The sequence below is a fragment of the Cibotium barometz genome, chromosome 14 (genome assembly GCF_041138505.1).
Source record: "Cibotium barometz isolate CiBa-2024 chromosome 14, ASM4113850v1, whole genome shotgun sequence".
NCBI classification, from domain to species: domain Eukaryota; kingdom Viridiplantae; phylum Streptophyta; class Polypodiopsida; order Cyatheales; family Cibotiaceae; genus Cibotium; species Cibotium barometz.
In genome coordinates this window covers 50,021,682-50,042,733 of record NC_141059.1, presented here as the reverse complement: position 1 = coordinate 50,042,733, position 21,052 = coordinate 50,021,682, and the positions used below count along the sequence as shown (strand labels likewise).

The window sequence follows — 21,052 nt, the reverse complement described above, 5'->3', positions numbered from 1 at the left end:
CCAAGATTGATAACTTGTGCAAGGTAAGGTTATTTGCATAAAAAATGGTGATTTTTGCGAGGCAAATGTCAATTTATGTTAATGCAACAAATGACCTCATGGTTGATGGCCTACGTGCAATATTATTGGGGCTAAACCGCAGCTATAACAATCTTGGTTGGCATGCTTCTATCGAACACATGATGCTCTAATTTTGTGCTCGTTTCAAGGAGCAACAATTCAAGCACGTTTTTTTATGTGTTGGTGATAAGGTCTACCCTTAAGGATTTCGAAAGATTCAAAGATGGTGTAAAATGACTTGCATAAAGCCTATGTAATAAATGCCTAAGTACCCTATTGATTTTTTTAGATAGGCACTGGATTGGGACAACATGTGGTTCCCTTGGCATGGCATGGAATGGCCGATGTGAACAACATTATATTGGGTATGTTGAGTGATGTGAGCAACATATTTGGTAGTTGAGTGATGTGAGCAACATTTTATGTAGTTGAGTTATGTCCACGCAAGGAGGCACCTGTAATGAAAGTTTTGTGTGTGTTGGGCGGTAGATGGTTGTGTCGCAGGAGTTCACAATTGTGATTGGGTGGCATGTGTTCACCGTTTTGAAAGTCGCTAGGATTCATTATTATGGGGGAGGGCGGCATAAGAGTTTACCGTTTGGTAGATTGTGGAAAATACTTCGTGTGAGTCTTATTATCCCTAATGGGATAGTGATGAAAATAAACTCCAATAGAAGCGCTTTTGCATGTGTGTGTGTGTGTGTGTGTGTGTGTGTGTGTGTGTGTGTGTGTGTGTGAGAGAGAGAGAGAGAGAGAGAGAGAGAGAGACAGAGAGAGAGACAGAGAAAGAGAGAGATAGAGAGAACCAAGAGTGTGCAAATGAGTGCGCAAAGTTTACCATTTGGTAGATTGTGGAAAATACTTTGTGTGAGTCTTATTATCCTTGATCGGACAGTGATGAAAATAAGCTCCAATAGTAGCGTGTTTGCATGTGCGTGCGTGCGTGTGTGTGTGTGTGTGTGTGTGTGTGTGTGTGTGTGTGTGTGTGTGTGTGTGTGTGTGTGTGTGTGTGTGTGTGTGTGTGTGTGTGTGTGTGTGTGTGAGAGAGAGAGAGAGAGAGAGAGAGAGAGAGAGAACCAAGAGTGTGCAAATGAGTGCACAAATTTGATTAGTTTAAAGGTTGTGTGAGATGTGTAAAAGTGATTGGGTGAGAATAGAGTGTGACTAGGATAGATCAACTAGAGTAATGAAAGGGATATGGTCAACTAGAGTGTGACTAGGATAGATCAACTAGAGTAATGAAAGGGATATGGTCAAATGTGTGATGTAAATAATGATACCGAGTTGAGCTTTTGTGGCTATATATGTTTTACTTGGCATCACATTTAAAGTATGAGATCTTTTATAAGTGATTTGGTTTATTTTGAGCATTCTCCTTGTGATTTAGTGTTTAGCGCACCTTGCTTAACCCTCTTTAATTGACTTATTTCCCACTTTGCTATGATCCACGGAAGCCAACCAAGATCCATGTTTTTCTTATCCTTGTGCTTAGCTCTCTCTCTCTCTCTCTCTCTCTCTCTCTCTCTCTCTCTCTCTCTCTCTCTCTCTCTCTCTCTCTTATTACATTATTAAAAATATTACTATAAATAATATCTATAGTGAATTTTAAATGTGTCATTAATCACATAGCCTTCTTGATAGAAGATAATAATTACAATACATAATAAGCACCCAAAATGTTTTTTATTAATTAATTAAGCACCGCCTACAATAGATTCATTAATCACATAGCCTTCTTGATAGAAGATAATAATTACAATACATAATAAGCACCCAAAATGTTTTTTATTAATTAATTAAGCACCGCCTACAATAGATTACTTTAAGTTTAGTGTTGCTAAGGGTAGAGAATTGTTTATGAGGTTTTTAAAGCAATTATTAAAACGAATCCTCCCTTTTATGGCAAGTTATATGTGTGGCTTGGACCTTGCAGGGACTCTCTCTCTCTCTCTCTCTCTCTCTCTCTCTCTCTCTCTCTCTCTCTCCTAGCATGAGTGGTCGTGGTCTCTTCACTCTGTGCTTTACACTTTGAAATACTTGATGAAAACCAAGGATGGATATCTCTCTCTCTCTCTCTCTCTCTCTCTCTCTCTCTCTCTCTCTCTCTCTCTCTCTCTCTCTCGCACAGGTTTTGGATTTTGTATTGCCTTGATGGTATAAAAGGCAAAGGTGTATTCTTATCCTAGTTTCGGGGGTGACTAAGCAATAATCTTAGCTTTGTTCCTCATAAGCTGATTGACGGAAGAGTCATGGCACGGGAGAAACAAAGAAAGAATACTTGCACAAGACAAAAGGAGAAGCCACTCTCAAAAATTAATGGTGTCAAAAATTAATGGTGGTGAAGTGGAAAGACTATCAAAAATTAATGGTGAAATGGAAAGGTTGATTTACACCTCTTTTTGTGGGGACCATTGGGTAATAGCAAAAGGATCCTTGACCATTGATTAAAGATCTTTATTACCACCTTTTCCAAAGCTGTTTTTCAAAACCACCTTAAGCTCAAAAACCACCTTTAATCTCCCTCAACCTCTCCAAAATGGGGAGCTATGGATGCTATTGTTTAAGCATCATTCTTCTAATTTTAGTTTTGGAGAAGCTTAAGAATTCAGCAATTTGGAAAATCGACGGTGTGGAGGGCATATTTTTCTTTCAATCTTTTATCTTTTTAAAAAAAATAATTTGCTTCTTTTCTATGTGCTGTCCGCCGGCGTCTTCTCTCCCTTTTTTTTTCGTTCATGCGCTGCTGTCGCCTACACTTTTTCTCTCTTTTTCGCTTATATCATAAGATTTTGCCAATTATCAAAAGAGATGCTTATATATATATATATATATATATATATATATATATATATATATATTTATATATATTTATATTTATATATATTTATATTTATATTTATATATAGGCTAAAATCTAAGATTTTACCAATTAAAGACTTTTTAATCTTTAAAAACCTTTCAAGCTTTACAATAAAAGCTTTTTTTATAAGATTTATATCATAAACGCCTTAACAGTTTTAAAGCTTTACCCTTTTCTTTATTAACAAAAAACTTCAAAATTTTATAAGGCTTAAACTAAAGACTTAACCCTAGGTTTCAAAAAGCCTATAAAGTAAACCTAATATCTTTGTATTTTAAAAGCTTTAAAGTTTACATTCAAAAGCATATTTAAAGCTTTAACTAGATTTCTTGAAAGCCTTCTAAGGCTTAACATTAAAAACCTACATAATCAACAATGCCTACAAGCAAGAAGAGAATTTATAAGGTTTTGTCAAGGCTTGCTTTTTGCAAATTTCATCAAGGGTTACTTTTTGCCCAAGACAATCATGAGGACGTTGACTTTTCTCTCGAGCAAGAGGGTAATTCCGAACATGAGAATATTTTTATCATCCCGGTATGCCTAAAGGTATTATAAACAAAGCCTGTACATACCAATCTACCCTCCAATCGGCATATTCATAATTCTTTTCACATTAGTCTTTTGAAAGACCTCTACCTTCTCATCCTATATTGTAATAACCTCCCGAATTAGAAGATGAAGAATAACATCTTGTCCCTAAGTCTATCATTGACCATGAGGCCACCACTACACGCACAAGCAACACTTATGTTAAGTATCATGTGACTTTCAAAAATCATCCTATTGAAGATTCCAAATGGATGCCAAAAAAAGTTTTTCCATTCTTACCAAAATCTCATCCACTCATACCATCCACACAATTAAGATCAATTGCAACCCAAGCAAGAGAGAATATTAGTCATAACCTCTATGGAAATGCTCATTATTTTATTTTGGATGCGCCTTTTATTTATATCATCTACCAGGATTAATGTGTGTAATCAACTATGTGCATTGGTATGATATAGTCAAGATCAATGTTTTTAATAAGTTATGTGCATTGGTATGATATATGAAAGATTAATGTGTTTAATCAGCTGTGTGCACTGACTAATATTATTTTGGATGTAGGTGATGATGATTGAGTGGTCGATTATGTGTTAATCGCAGGTGGAATATGTGTTGAACCACTATGAGATATGTTGCTACTAATATTCTACATGAAAGATAAAGAATAGGCACACGAAAGGGATGTATGAAGTAACAGTGACAACTTGGGCCGACGTCCATAATGGTATAATAAAATACTTGAGCGTCTGGTAGCAAGCTAGAATGAATTTATTCTGGATGTACTTCATGCACGAATTATGAGATTGCGTATTGTATAAGCAATAGGCCACCTATGAGCCTTGGGCGCCTTGGTGTCGACCACAGCTTGTGTATATAAGTCAATTTCGCTCATACTGTATCACATTCTCCCATTGTGCAATTGTGTCTTCATCTTGCTTCTCTACTCTATCCTTATGCTTGTGTAGCTACCATAGGTGTGAGGAAAAGGAGTGTGTGGCTACCTAGTGGAAGCTAATGGAGCCTGCGTGATAATAGATTGGGTGGAGTATGACAACATTGAGCTCTTAGAAAAAAAGAGACTTGCATCCATTGCCGCACATTGATAAATTCCCTACAATGAGTTGAGTTTCCTTCTTGTATTTCTCTCGTGAATGTATTTCTAGGAGACTGGAACAAGCCATAAGAGAGACCAACACATGATCCATGAATAACTAAATGTAAAACATGAATAGAGAGGGGAGGAAAAAGGAGAGAAGACAATGTGCAAAATATGAGAAGAGGGTATGCAACAGCTAAAAGGAGAGTACTAGGTGGGAGAAGTTGTGAAGTGAGGTGAGGAAAGGGTGTGCAACACCTCAAAAAAGGAGAGTACTAGGTGGGAGAAGATGGTGTGCAACACCTCAAAGGAAAGTACTAGGTGAGAGAAGATGAGAGGAGAGAAAGGAGGAGGAAGCTAAAACACCGAAGTAGGGTGTAGAAGTTGGGAGCAAGCCATGAAAAGAGCTTAGTAAAAGATTATGGAGTTGAATATGTGGTTATCAAGACCAAAAAAGCTAGTTTTGATGATAGATACGTATGTCGATTCCGGTCGAGCTATTGATATGGGGGTCTCATAAGGAAAAAAAATTGTGGAAGAGGGGGGGGGGGGGTTGTGAATATGACAAGGGGGGAGAGTAGAGGAAAAAGTAGGGAGTATGGGAGACCAAAAGTACAAAAAGATATGGAAGATCTACATTGTGCATGGCACCATCTCCCCTTTTTTGGAGCTCTAATCATTTTTTAGGCTCACCAACCCATTCTTTATGAGACCCCTTCTTATTAGTCTATTTCTCCACTAATGTAGACCTTTCACTCAAGCCCTCACAACCCATTGCCTCCTCTCACCAATGCTAGGAGTTGTTGTGCCCCTTTCTTAGTTCGTTTCTCCATGAATGCAGACCTTTCACTCAAACCCTCACACAACCCATTGCCTCCTCTCACCAATGCTAGGATCTGATGTGCCCTGCTTCCCACTTTGGCCTCTACTTTTTAATTTGACTTTGAAGAACTAAAGCCTGTGCTTATTTTGATCCTCACTTAGCCCCTACTTATTTTGATCCTCTATACGCCAAACTACCCCCTCTCTCCTAGAGAGAGGTGACCCTAATTTCCTCAACTTAGTAATGCCTGCAGCTTCCTCTACTCTTGTAATATCTCCATGTTATTCTCCTGCATTCCTCATCAGTTCGACTATCAATTTGAATATTAATAAGATTGATTTCAACCCTTCACATTCTCTCTCTCTCTCTCTCTCTCTCTCTCTCTCTCTCTCAACACCCCCCCCCCCCAAAAAAAAAAAACACACACACACACACACACACACACAAAACTTGAATGAGTAGTTTGGAGAAAATTTTCTGGAGTCAAAATACACAATTGATAAGTGATTCATCTTGCCTGGTTCCTGAAGGAAAATGCATGAAAAATCCAAAAAATAACAAAAACAACAAACAATACACTGATGCACAATAGCCATTGAACGATGACACTTAGTTTTTGAAGCTCAAAAGAACATATTTGTTGAGAAGCTTAGCAACCAGTTGAACAATTCCATAACCGATGTATCTCATTCAAAGATGTAAATAAAATAAAATTTCCGATAAAACATTACGAAGGAAAGACCATAGTTTGCTAGATGACAAATAGCTCTTGAAACAATTTCTTTTTTAATATTACACTTATATTGCTGATAGGTTCAACATTTATATACCTTCATAAGGCCACATGAATCTTAACTTACGAAAAATTTTAAAAGAAAGAACAAAATCACCAAAAACAAACAACATTTTAAAAAATTAAAAATGAAAAAAAAAACTTAATAGACACACCCGAGAAACAATAACAATAATAATAATAATAGGTGGAGGTTCAACATGTTTGTCCATGGATCATTTGGATTAATTTTTTCACTACTGTAGTATGGATTCTTCCAAGTGCACACAAATAATCTATGGCCTTAATCCTTCCCATAACCATGAGGGTGTTATACATTTCTAATAAGAATCATTGACCACGATTGAACCATCTAGGTATCTCGCTCTAAATAGACGGTTAGTGTGCTTCACACGCTATCCTCAATCAGAAGGTGACAATTTCATAGATACAGTACCCTTACTCAGGGCACATACTCGGGGTCTCTGGTGGCACACACTGTGCAGATGAAAAAAAATTCCACCTTTACCATCTCTCACAAATTGTCAAGGGCATCTAATGGACTGCTATAAATCCCCTCTTCCCTCCCTCTGATAGTGTGCGCTTGCCAACCTGTAATTACCCTACTATAAACTTCAAAGACTCAATAGAGAATCTGTTCTTGCATAGAAGAACATTGGGCACGGAGAGAGAATAGTACTCTGCACTTCCACGTGACTTTTGCTGTGACTATAGACCTGTCCTTGCCTGAGTGGCTGCACCTGATACCTCAATACCCTCAACAAAAATTATAAAAAATAATTTCCTTTCTATAAAAATAGAAAATCCCACAAATTTATGGAAAAGAATCAATCTATCAAAAAGGTCAAGAGTCACTCAAGCATATCAGCTTGCACAATCATTCACTGTGCCTTCGTTGAACACACACACGCACATCTCAATGTTTGACCACACACGTACCTAAATTCCAAGTATATATATAAAATTACTAAATATGCTTGGAAATATGGGTTTTTTTCAGATGTATAAAAAATGTAGCCAAATTCAATTTATGCCAGACCGATTTTCAAATAGATCTCCTTGGCTCTGTGCTTTTCCGCTTCCTTTTCAATACTTCCGTCTTACTTGGTGAACTGGGCACCATGCTTTTTGACTTTGCACAAGAGGGACAAAACCAAGCTCCCTCAGGTATCTCTGAAAGGGGAGGGTTCAGGCAGTATGTATGATAGCCTTCATCACAAGCATCACACAAGAGGATCTTGTCATCATCCGCATCAATTTTGCACGTCCTGCAAAGGCACGAGGGGCAGAACCAGGTCCTGCGTGGGAGCTTTTTCAAGGAGGGCTTAAGGCAAGACAAATGGTAGCGTTTCCGACATCCTGAACACAAAACAGCAGACTTCTTGCTTTCAACCCCACAAATCTTACAGGCATTCTCATTCTCTAGAAGAAAAGCAATCTCTGGAGACCCATTTTCCACACTATGTTCTGGAGATCCATGCTCAACACTAGGCTCTGGAGATCCATGATCAACACTAGGCTCTGGAGATGCGTTGCCCAAAATATGTACTGGAGAAGTGTCTTTAAAATCTACATGTTCTGTAGACTCATTCTCAGTGGGAAGTAAAGAGTCCCTAGAAATCCGATCGCATACCGAACAATTGTGAACATCAGGATGGCTGGCATCTTCATGTGAAACGACAGACTTCTTCTGCTCTTCAACACAAGTAGGACAATACCAATACCCATTGGGCACACTCTCAATTGCAGGAGTCAAGCAGTTCATATGATAGGCAGCATCACATGCATCGCAAAGGAGTACATTGTCATCTTCTTTCTTACATGCTTCACAAACTCCTGCTTTACCTGTGGTCTTAAGAAGCTCCCTGCTGGTTTCACTATTTGCATCGCTACTCATCAAGAATAGCTCGTCCCTGGTTTCTTTAACAACAGCATCTTTGTCAAGGGTCCCTGTACATGGACTCTCTACAAACTCCTTTGACATACACAAAGAACACCACCACCCACTTATAGGCAAACTTTTTGAGGACGCATCTATGCAGTGGGTGTGATACCCTGCACTGCATTGTTTGCACAAAATGCACTCGGTGCCCTGCTCAAGCCCACACTTCTTGCAAACACTTGCTGTAGTGTTGTCTGCAACAGCAATTCTCAATGCCTGAGGACTTGTAGATTTACTGATATTTTTAGGCCGCTTTTTGCTTTTCTGTGGCCTTGAATTGGCAGCTGCCTTCTTGGAATGAAACTTGAGTTCTTGTGTACTAGCCTGTACAGCTTGATGTGTTGATTGTGCAATCTTCTGATCAGAACTACCCTTATCTAGTGTGTTGGCTGGTCTTGCGGGAATACTTTCTGATGGTGTTACTTCCTCACCAGAAGTGCCCTTTTCTAATTTGTCCATTGGTCTTGCAGGAGTGTTTTTTGACAGTGGCACCACTAGGTTTTCCTGTAAGATGTGAGACAGCCCATTATGGTCAATAGACTGCTTACCATGCAGAGAATTTGAAGGTAGAGGTTCCTTTTCTTCAGGCATCTCCTTTGAAGGAATAGAACTGTTTGGTGTAACCCTTTCCCCAGAAGGGACTTGAAACAAGCTCATTATCTGAAATACATAGAACACCACTTTAGTTGGCAAGCACGTAACTCAACACAAATCACATTGCATTTGAAATAGAAATGGCTCAGCCACTGGTCAAGGAGACATTAGGGGAGCTGGTGGAATGAGGACCTTAACTTTTGACTAAGGGAGCACCAACTCATATGGCAGACAAGACACCAGAAGTGCAAGTTCAAGAATGACTTTCTCGTGAAGTCTTTGAAACAAACCTTACATTGGTATCAGAGCATCAGGCCTGCTAATCTCTTGCGTTTGGTCATCCTGAGGCAGTTTTTGCATCAACATGTGGAGCAGGGTTGGCAAATAGACAGGAGTGCATAGGTTTGCCGCTTGCGTTAGGGTCCAGGGATTTGCGGCCAAGTCTAGCACAAGTTGCATTAGTTCATTAACAATTAGCTACGTCATTGCACTAGCGTAGCACGCAACCAAATTCTAGGTCCAGTAGGCAAGCAGCTGCTCTTCATGGGTAGCATAACATGATGCAATTTGCGAGAACAGGGTATCTGGAAAGCATGGGAAGCAAGAGAAACAAGGGAGACAGCTTGGGAAAAGCACCTTCAAGAACACTTGCAGGTATTCGAAGAGTGTGAAGCCCACATACAGAAACAAGAAGAACATCGTGCCAGAGCTTCAAGGAGTGGAAGAACTTGCTCACAGCTTTCCAAAGGCTAAGTCCAGGCAATGAAGCAACGTTGGCAAATGCAGGTTAAGTTCATGAAAGCGCCGCAGTCGAAGACCAAGTACCAAGGGATACAAGTGACACAACAAACAGTTGGGATTCCACAAACCAAGTTCAACCAAGTGGTGCAATTATCTGAGTTTGCACAGCCAACACCAGTTCTAGAACCAGTTTCCGAGGTCCACCAGTTCTCCAAGATGGTGGAAACACCAACAGTTCCAGTTTCATTATCCGAGGGAGAATAAGGTGCATCCAGCAGATGCCACATTGCAGGAAGAGTCGAAAGAAGTGGTCACAGCTCCAATGGAGCCCACAGTGGAAGTGCAGCCAGAGAGTTTCAAATTGAGCCTACAGTTGGATTGGAACAAGGATGGAGCATATGCCACGGTGCTCCAAGTTTAGCAGGAGGGGATAATCACGTGCACACCCCACTAGGGTTGTGCATAGACATGGTTTTCTGTTGCAGCCACCTAAAAAACAAGTTCAGAAGCCGCCTATGAGCTGATTGGGTAGTGGCTTATGCAACCGGACAAGAAGGGGATATCACGTGCCCACCCCACTAGGGTTGTGCATGGACAAGATGGTGGGGTGGAAACACCAACAGTTCCAGCTTCATTATCCAAGGGAGAATAAGGTGAATCCAGCAGAGGCCGCATTGCAGGAAGAGCCGAAAGAAGTGACTACAGTTCCAATGGAGCCCACAGTGGAAGCACAGCCAGAGAGCTTGCCGCTAAGCCTACAGTTGGATCGGAACAAGGATGGAGCATATGCCCCAGTGCTCCAAGTTTAGCAGGAGGAGATATCACTTGCACACCCCACTAGGGTTGTGCATGGACATGGTTCTCTGCTGCAGCTGCCTGAGAGCTGACTAAGTAGTGGTTTATGCACCTGGATAAGGCACAGCCTACCACCCATGGCCAGGAGCAGTGTGGACAACACCACACCACAATGGCCCTTCGTGGGTAGCACTCATGATTGCCTCACCAGATAAACTATTATTTTCCTCAGGCCAAGATTTTAATGTGAGATGGCATTTCAACCTCTGTGGTCTTTTTTAACTTGCCAACCAACTCCTTATTAGAAAGTGTTGATTGCCAAATGTGTAAACAAGGTTGACAATTGCTCCTCTTAGGCAAGATTGTAAGGATGGATTGGGACCTTGCCAATGCCAAGTTCTGATGGCTATGATATGGGCCCTATAAAGGCGGCCCCGTATGACATGGGCCCTATAAAGAAGCCCCGTTCGGCATTTTGGGGCAAGCCTCTAGCATATAAAAAGCATGAAAAACATGATACTACAGTGGGGTTACCTGTTGTTTGTACAAATTGTCGGAGATCTCTGAAAGAGAATGTGCAAGGGTAACAAGCTCGTTCCCAGCAGAAATAATATTCCTCCATACCTAGAAACACAAGCACATGTCACTTAGTCATTTACAGGCATGAGTTGAAAAAACAACGATGTGATGGTTAGTGAAGTAAACAGACAAGCACAAGAAGAATTTATCTCTGAGGGGCATGCCTTTGTTGGCTGAGAGAGAGAGAGTTACTAAATACAGTTTTTCTATTTTCAGCAATTCATTGCAAGCATCTTTAAGAAAATAAATCATTTTGAAAAAACAACAATCACTTTCAAAGGCAGGCCAAAAAAGATCTACAAAACCTTCCTTTTTTTTAAATAAAAATGGCCCTTTTCCAAAGCAAGCAAAGCATAGATATACTGGACGATTAGAAGTTGTATAATCCCCTTAGTTTCACTAGAATATCCAAAATCCACATATTCAAAAATATGCAAAGGGTGCAAATAGAGATGCTATGGGAGCACTTGCTTCAATCAATGCCTCCCCACCCCTCTTCTTCAGCTTCCTCTATGCTGCTCAATGGGTCAGCATTGTACTTCACTAGGTAGCACTTTCTGGTTCCCCTTGTTTCCCATGGCAGCTGGTGGACAATGAGGGTGCTCTTGGTCGGAGAAAGTGGAGTTCTGTTGCCTCTTTGTTTGCAAATTGTTGACAATAGACCTATATCAAAAAAGCAGTTTTGAGAGAGGCTTCAAAACCACCTCTCAAGTATACCACCAAGCATGTTCCTTACCACAATCCTCCAAGTGTCAGGTTTGTTGTGCAGTCATTGATGATCTTACGGGTGTGACCTCTCACTGCACATTGCCCACGACCACCATGCAGGAAGCGAACAAGCCAGGTGGACATTTGGACATTGGGACAGTAGGACACTATTGCATAACCAAGGAAGTGCATGTAGACACAAGTTTCAGTAAAGTTTCAGCAAGAGAGTTATCAGCCAATGCTTACACACAACGATTCTCATCAATGGCCAATACTGTATCAAGAGGTGCTTGGCCAATTGAAGGTACGTCATCAGGCAATACTTGATCAAAGGTTTCATATGGAGATTTCTTGTGCTGACAAGGCATGGACACAATGTTAGCTTCACAACATGACACATAGCTTCATTAAAGTTCTCACAGCATCCAATACCTTACCATCAGAGCTGACGTGGGTTTGCCAATTCTTTTGTGTAGTGGCCATTTGAAAGCTATACAGCCAAGGACAGGTACAGAGAAGAAGACAAGCCCACACCACCCAAGGTGGAAGTTCTCAACCAATGATTACAGAGACCCTAATAGCTACTTCATCATGTGGTACTTGATCAAAGGTTTCATAGGAAGATACATTTGCAAGTTTGTGCGTGGACAAGACGAGAGCACAATGTTAGCTTTAGAACACGATACAAAGCTTCATCAAAGTTCTTTGTAACTATGCTAACTATGTGAAAGCGTAATTAATGATGATTAACGCTAAGCTACAAAGATTAACACTAATCACGTGCACAATCATGACACGATGAAGAAGAAAGAAAGAAAGATATATTAATGTGGCTCTCTTGCCTTTGTTCTTGGCTCCCAATCCCTGTCTCTGAATGCTTACAAATGACCCTAGACCTACCCTCGACTTGCCTTTATATAGGGATTTTGATAGCAAGTCGTATTCAGGTCGGCCAGCCCTTTTCACGCCATAAAAAGTCATCAAAAATGTCATAAATGTGCTCATATTGTGCCCAATGCTTGTCCCAACCAATGGTGCATGTCTTGGGCATCTATAGAGCTGCCAAAACCACTCCAAACTGCCACACACATCTAACTTTGCCTCTTAAGCAGCTGCAAGGAAAAATTATGTCTATGTGGCATCAGTGCACATGATAACTTTGGGCATCCAGTGGCTTGGATCAAAGCTGACTTGAGTTTGTCAATTCTTTTAGGCAGTGCTTGTTTCGAAGCTATAAACTGAGGATTGTTGCAACCTTAGTAGGGAAGAATGTAACTGTAATCAGAACTTACGGAGGGGGCCCCCGGGGGGGGCAATTTCGCATACCTTTAATGCGATTAAACCCTCTGAAAGATTAGCAGCCACACTTCAAATGGTGGGCACCAGAAGAGGCAAGTACAGAAGCTGAATGGGCTGTACAAACAAGTACAAGAGCAGAAACATGTAGAATTAGGCAGGTTGGTTGTGGTTGTGACAAATGTTACTGGAAATGTGTATTAGGCATTAGTATTAGTTTGGTAACATTTCCCCTAGCAATAAGTGTCACTTACAGAGTATGGTTTAAGTTTATAGCATAACCGTTGGATTAGACGCCATGTGTCTTCGTGTGATTAATCTTGGGCTAGTAGCCAAAGCAGCAACAAAGGACATGCAAGATTGGACATTCTTGATTGTAGAAAAGTTGGATGACACTCCCAAAAGTCATTTCTTCTTCTAACTACCACATGTCTCTTAGTACTTCTACACGATACTTGACTTGATGCATTGACAGTGGTGCTACCATGAACATAACATCTAGGAAAGATGTATTCAATTACTTTGAACCCGTTGCATGTGGTCAAAGTGTGTCATGTGTGTTAGAATTGTGCATCTCAATGTATTTATGGGGTTTGCCTATTTTATGGGCTTTAGTAAGTCATGGGCAATCGGCCTGTTTCTAGAGGCAATCGGCCAATTCACATATGCGCTATAAAAGGGGTCTTCTCATATTCACTTCATTCCAAGCACAAGTTCAACGCTACTTGCTGGCTATTGCCATTGTAAAGCTTCTTGCTATTCTGAAAGGTGATATTGTCCACAAGCTGTCTCTCCTTTGCTCCCTCTTCTCTCTCTTGTTTTGTCTACACTTCCGCCTGTGCTTACTCCAACATAGTATCAAACGTTGAGGTCCCGGCTCTCCAATTCTAGGCAACTTTCTTCCTTCTTGCTGACGCTTTTTGGAGCTTGATCTGCACCTGTGTTTTCTGCAAGGTGGCTGCATTTTCTGCTTCATCAACCCCTCTTCATCTGTGTTTTCTGTTTGTTGGCTGCCTCTACTGTTGTGCTCCGTGCTGGTCGTCAAAGGGAAGCTTCAAAGTGCTGTTTTCGGCAAATTCGCAAGGTGAAGGGCTTCAGATCAGGCACTTACTTCAGTACAAAAGGAAGGTCGAAGTCGTTGCTTCTCATGTGGGAAGAGAGGACATCTGTCCAAGGATTGTTTGTCCAAGAAGAAGAACAAGACCAAGGGCAAGTCTTCATTTCAGAAGAAGGACAGGCACGACACACAACAGTGATACAAATACTTCCAGTGACACATCTAGGGCTCCTAGGAAGCTTCCAGCTCAAAAGGACCAAGATGGTGTACTTCTCTAGTATACATGCATTTTCCCCCATGTGCTTCTAGCCAGAGGAACCTTGTGGGCAAGAGAGGGGGCCGGTAGCAGCTGCATTATCTGGTGCATGGGAACTGTGAGTTCGAATTCCAAGCATTAAAAATCTGGCAAGACCTGGTCATCTTTGGTGTAGCAGAGATTATGGACAAGATCTGTTCCGAGTTCATTGTTTGAGGCTTTTGAAACGTGATGTGTTCACAGTCCACTGTTGGGTATTATGGACGCGACGTGTCCAACAGCTCATCATCTTATTCTTGGAGTTCACTGCACCCTTCCGTGGGAATTCAGAGCCAAGCAAAGTTCCTTGCTGTTCGTGGTGGCATTTTTATTTCGAGGAAACAGGTTGGCGGATGCTCTCTCCGAGGTGATTCTAGTATCTACAATACTGGAGGATCCATGGTTGCATCTTCATCAACTGCACACTATAAGCTGCAGAGGGGGTGTTAGAATTATGCATCTCAATGTATTTATGGGGTTTGCCTATTTTATGGGCTTTTATCATTTTCTCCTATTTTTAGTAAGTCGTGGGCAGTCGGCTTGTTCCTAGAGACAGCCGGCTAGTTCACAACTTCACGTATGCACTATAAAAGGGGTCTTCTCATATTCACTTGATGTAGTTCATTCCAAGCACAAGTTTAACACTACTTGCTAGCTATTGCCATTGTAAAGCTTCTTGCTATTATAAAAGGTGATCTTGTCCACAAGCTGTCTCTCCTTTGCTCCCCCTTCTCTCTCTTGTTTTGTCTACCCTTCCGCCTGTGCATACTCCAACAACGTGTAGATCATTCTTCTTATCAAATTAAGGGCATAGGCTGTGCACCCTTGATTCTATATATACCTAGATGAATCGAGGAACATGCCCAAATTCACCTTTTAGGAACGTGCATGGTATATACTCATGGTAGTCAACCCACAAGACTATATATATCTAGATGAATCTAGGAACATGCCCAGATTCACCTTTTATGTACTCATGGAAGTCAATCCACAAGACTATATAACTATTGAGTCCATTATGCATAGTATGGACTAGATACTACATCCCCACTAACGTCATCAGTGTCCAATGGTGGGTATAGAACTCTGTATCAAGATATGCTCTCACACACAGTCCACACACACACACACGAGCATATATTCACACAAAGCCCTTCGTACTGAGTTTCTGTCAAACCTCCGGAGATGCAGGACAAACTCAGCCATAATGAAGCCTAGTACTAAGGGAAGTAGCAAATAGAAAGAATTAGTACAGTAAATAAGTAGTTGATAGGGCAAATGCAACGCTAAAGATAGAAAGAATTAGCAACCCTTGATTCTACCTAATGGTAAGAAAAGTTACATGAAAGATGTGCTTTATGTTCCAAGCATCAAGAAGAACTTAACTTCTATGCCTACAATGGCAAAGCCAGGTTTGATCGTTGACTACCGAGATGAGAAATGCTTGGTCAAAGATCCTACTAATGCATATCACATTGTAGCAACTGGAACACCGCATAATGACTGGACACATACGAGATGCAATCTACCCATGGATATGCTACAACTATGAACACTTTAGGCATGCTAGATTTGGACATGTAAACTTTGGTAGTTTAATACTTCATTATGTGGTTCAAAGTATGCCTCCCTTGAAGCCGCCGATTGGTCACGTATTGTAAAGGTTGCATATTGGGCAAAATGCCCAAGAAACCATTCTCGAGAGACAGTTCAGTTAGGACCCTGCCCAAAAATTATAGCTCATATATAGTGATATCAGCAATCCAATGCAGACTCCATCTTTGGGAGGTTGCCTATATTTTGTCACAATTATGCATCTTTCTATGTATAAAAATCAAATTTAATAAGAATAACACTTTTGTAATTTTTAAAAAAAAATCCCTTTATGCATCTTTCTATGCATAGAAATCAAATTTAATAAGAAAAACACTTTTAAAATAAAAAAATTCCATTATGCATCTTTCTATGCATAGAAATCAAATTTAATAAGAATAACACTTTTGTAATAAAAAAATTTCCTTTATGCATCTTTCTATACATAGAAATCAAATTTAATAAGAATAACACTTTTATAATAATAAAAAATTCATTTATACATCTTTCTATGCATAAAAATCAAATTTAATAAGAATAACACTTTTGTAATTTTAAAAAAAATCTTTTATGCATCTTTCTATGCATAGAAATCAAATTTAATAATTAATATCACATATTCATAGGTTGAAGACTACTCCAAGTTCACTTGGATTTATCCTATAAAGAAAATATCTGAGGTATTTCATTTTCAGCATTTTGAAAATGAAATAGGGTGCAATGTCAAGACCCTCTAAGCGGACCGCCTCACGCAAGGAGACGCGAGGGGAGGGGGGGAGGAAGGAAGGCTCAATTGAAGCTTCAATAGCCACCCAATTTTGGGGCTTTCTTAAAATTCGCCCTCTCACTTCAAATTAAAGCTGCCACAATGCCAAAAATCTTGGATTGATTCCTTCCATGCAGCTCTGATGTTGGTGGCTTCCGGGTTCTCTGCCTTGGCCTTGAAGCCTAAAATGATGCCACACCTGGTAACGTTGACGGAAGAGAATTTATCACCGACATCAAATCAAGGGAAGATTTAATCTCCTAAAAATCCTTTTCTTGTTTTTATGTGTGTTGAGAGTCATGCGTCCTCTACCTGGGATGTCTCCTGAAAAAGATATGTAATAAATGTTTTATGTGTTTGTGTGCCTTGATTTATAAAAGGCTCCATCCTCCTTGTTTTGAGTCCAGGGGGATAATTCAAGATAACTGACATATCTAATGTGTGGTCAAGCCCCATATCAGACCTAGCATGAGAGTCCAAGTGTTGGCCACTATGATCTTTTGAATCACATGTGCAGTTGTGGACCCAAATCACAATGGAAATGGTGGTCAATCCTTAAAACACCACCTTGAATCGGAAGTGAGGTTTGTTGGGATTCAAAGTCGTATGTGTACGTGTCCATCATGTGTGTGTTCACCAATGTGTGTGTGTGTGTGTGTACATCACCAAAAAAGGTGCGAACACTCACTTATGTGTTTTGGTGTGAACCCACTCTTATAGTGGTTCACATACTATATCTAGATATTTATGCATGCTTGGCATTATTTCTTATGTCATGCAAAAGAACCTTCAAAGTTATTAGAACATCGTACTTTAGCAAATCATATCAATCAACTTCATTCAGTCGTGCAATATAATCTTTCTCTAGAGCTTGTCTCTCTCTCTCTCTCTCTCTCTCTCTCTCTCTCTCTCTCTCTCTACACACAACCCAACACCATATACCTAGATGAATCCAAGAACATGCCCAAATTCACCTTATAAGAAAGTGCAATTTATAACCTCATGGTAGTCATCCACAAGACAATAAACTATCAACTCCATCATGCATAGTATGGACTAGATACTACGACATCCCTACTAACATCATCAGTGCCTAAAAGTGGGTGTAGAACTTGGTATCAATATATGCTCCCACACACACACACACACCATGCACACACACACATCATACATTCATACAAAGGTCTATGTATTGAATTTCTATCAGAGCTCTACAGATACAGGGCAGACTCGGCCATAATGAAGCCTAGCACCAAGGATCATAACAAATAGAAAGAATTATTACAACAAAAAGGTAGTTGATAGGGCATATGCACCACTAAAGATAGAAAGAATTAACACAATAACTGGTTGCAACTTGGCCGAAAACATCACAATGTGAAATTTGCATGTCCGCTAGTAGAGCATAAAGATCAAGCATAGAAAGCAATTAGATGTCAAAGAGAATGATTGGATATTGTTGAAATTTGAGAAAGTTGCCGGGTATTTTGAAGTTAGTTTGCAGTCTGGTCAAGTGTCCTTAGTGAACACACTAGGTGTCAACACCCTCTTATTTAGGGTCAAAAGATAAGGCCTTGGTGCCTATAAAAGCATTGTACATGGTGAAAGTATTATCATAGTGCAAACATTCTTGTGTGATGAGACTCCTCTCTATTGTGTGTTATCATCTCTCTCTCTCTCTCTCTCTCTCTCTCTCTCTCTCTCTCTCTCTCTCTCTCTCTCTCCACCATTGTCATGGTTTGAGCTTCCATATCATCTCTCTACTATGTTGGCAAATAGACATTCCTAGGCCCGATGCACTGAAACCAAAAAAAAAATCGACTCGACTTTTATTCGATGATTTAGACAGAGATTTCACCACCTATCCAAACCAAATGATCTGCATCGTTAAATATGGTTAAGCCACCACCTGCAACGCTAGATAAGCATGCGAGAAGCCATTCGGCAATGCCGATAAGTATGCAGCTACACCAATAGGTATGCAGTTGAGACCGTCCCGAACCCCAAAAAACAATCATTCATTCGAGAAAGGCTCGATCCGCCTGTTTCATGCCAGAAACCGAGGAAACCGAGTTGCGCCATATTCCCAAGCACACGGTACTTATCTCGTTGCACTCTACTCCTACACACCTTTCATGGAAATCTTTCATCCTCCATAGCTCCTCCTCGAATACCCTGATGACAACATGGTATCCGAGCTAGGCTGAACCACATCTGCGTTTTTAGGGTTTATGCATGTTTAGGGTTTTGCACTTTTAGGGTTTCTGTGTTCTTTTGTTGGACTGTTGTTGCATGCGCGGAAGCCTTGCTGTACTGATCCACAGCCCTAAGCCTGGTTAAGAACAAGATGCTGAATTAACATGATTTAGACAGAGGAGAGAGAAAAAGAGAGATATTGGTGTCAGGGTTTTTCTTGTATTTGACACACTTACACACACACACACTCACCTCTTGCTCTCCTACACTCTCTCTCTCTCCTACTTTCACCTCTTGCTTTAGCCTCTCCATTGGCAAGCGCGCGCGCACACACACACTCACCTCTTGCAAGTTGCTTTAGCCTCTCCTACATCTCTCCTACACTCACCTCCGTTGCTCAAGCCTCCTTGGCACTTGCCTCCATGGCATCTTCATCGCGACCATCCCCCGCACCTCGTTCCAGCGGCGCCAATATGAATAGAGGAAGGAGGACCGAAGGTTGGTCTTGGTTAGAAGAGGTCAACTCTGATCATCCCAGAAGTGGAGGCCGCTCTCGCCCATGGTCGTGCAAGCTATGTCCATATAGGACAACGGGTGGGGTGGATAAAGTGAGAGCTCACCTCTTGCATGAGCCCAATCATGAGGTCCGAATTTGTGATCAAGTCACACCGGAGACGAGGAGGAGGCTTCTTGAACGCGTTGCCGCACATGAGACCTTGCTTTCAAGGAGGAGAGTGCCACATGTGGCCATGGATCCCGCAACACTAGTGAGGCCATCCCAAGGTTTAGCATCCCCATGTGCATCCACTTCATCGGCACCCGCGGCCGCATCACCTGCTCCACAAGAATGGGCCCCAACACCATCCTTCTCCATGCCGACCACATCCACACACTCACGCCGGCAAAGTACTCTTGAGGGTAATTGAGACTCCAAGAACACGGAAGAGGTGGATACGGCCATAGCCCGCTTTTTCTTTCACGACCACATTGCTTTCCATGTTGCCACGTAATCAAGAATTAAGATGTCTAGCTTAAGATCTATCATTTTACAATGAACTTGCACAAACACATACATAAATCAGAACAACAAGCAATATATATATATATAGAGAGAGAGAGAGAGAGAGAGCCATCGCGAAGAAATACTGAAGGCAAGGGTATTTAATATGATTTCTAGCCATTGTACTTGTTGTACCAACCTTTGTACCTATTGTACCAACCATTGTACTGGCTGTACCAATCCTTGTACTTGTAGTACATGATATTATTCTCCTTGGGTAATAAAATACTCCAAGGGGGGGGGTCGGCCCACTCCGGCCTCTATTCGGTGTCACACGTGCAAGATCCTTTTTCAGCATTTGTGGATGTTTTATCCATCTTTTATGTTTTATGCAAAGTGATGATGGATATGCGTTAAGGCTGTGGCCATGTTTAAGTGTTTTAATATGCATTGATGGTATCAACAAGTGTGTCAAAGGCCCTAGTCCCCCGGGCACCGCCGCGAGTTACATTGGTATCAGAGCATGGGCTTTCTTGGAAGCGAAGGCTTCCTTCTATCAATAAGGAAGAGAAAAGATCTCAAGTGGGGACCACACTTACCATCATTGCTATTAAGCATGGCCAGCCACTTCAGAGCCTATGAAGCAAGAGCATGAGCAATAGACAGCTTGGTCTAAGGATTTATGAATTCACAAAATTTATCTTGAAAGTATGGAGTTGGCTTTATGTGCACACGTTTAGCACTCTTTCCATATGGATATTGTGGATTATATTATCAAGCTTACAGGCAAGCTATACGGAGATATATCTCAGGATATCTTAAGGATATGGTGATGAGATATTTCTTTTGGCTTCATGACCAACCTGGCAAAGAAAAGCTAAGTATACTTCGAATTTGCAAAGTTAGTGCTTTTGCTATGAAGTATTTTTGATGTTCACTAACCCTTGCATACCTATGCAAGGAGAAAGGTGGTGTTGTTTGCCTTGAGATGGTTTCAGGGAAACATTGTTTAAGGCTCCCTTTATTGGGATGGATTATATCTATGGAGATTTCTTTCTTGGACGAGATTTATATAGATATTGGGCTTCACAAGCAATATCTATGGACGAATCTGTCCGAGTTTATAGAGAAGAAATCTTTGAATATCTCATGGATATGATGCTTTTATGGATAAAGTCCACCTCTACTCCAAGGTCTGTGGTTAGCACGAAGTATGTGGTAAGAGGTATGGTATACAGGTCTATGGATTCCTGGACTTCTTTTCTAGGGATTTGGATCCATCCTCAAGTTTATGGATTATTCTTTTTGG

General features: G+C 40.9%; 1 protein-coding gene across 5 annotated transcripts in view; it reads right to left on the bottom strand.

Annotated features, from left to right (window-relative positions):
* Positions 1-7,117: 7,117 nt before the first annotated feature.
* LOC147632141 (uncharacterized) overlaps positions 7,118-21,052 on the bottom strand; it is a 28,922-nt gene continuing 14,987 nt past the window's right edge. For all 5 annotated transcript variants that reach the window (XM_086808768.1, XM_086808771.1, XM_086808772.1 and 2 more), the window contains exons 4-5: positions 10,788-10,877; positions 7,118-8,783 (exon numbers count right to left, since the gene is read on the bottom strand). In XM_086808768.1, the coding sequence (XP_086664894.1) occupies positions 7,227-8,783; positions 10,788-10,877 (1,647 nt within the window). In that variant the 3' untranslated portion in view covers positions 7,118-7,226. The remainder of the gene's footprint in view (positions 8,784-10,787; positions 10,878-21,052) is intronic.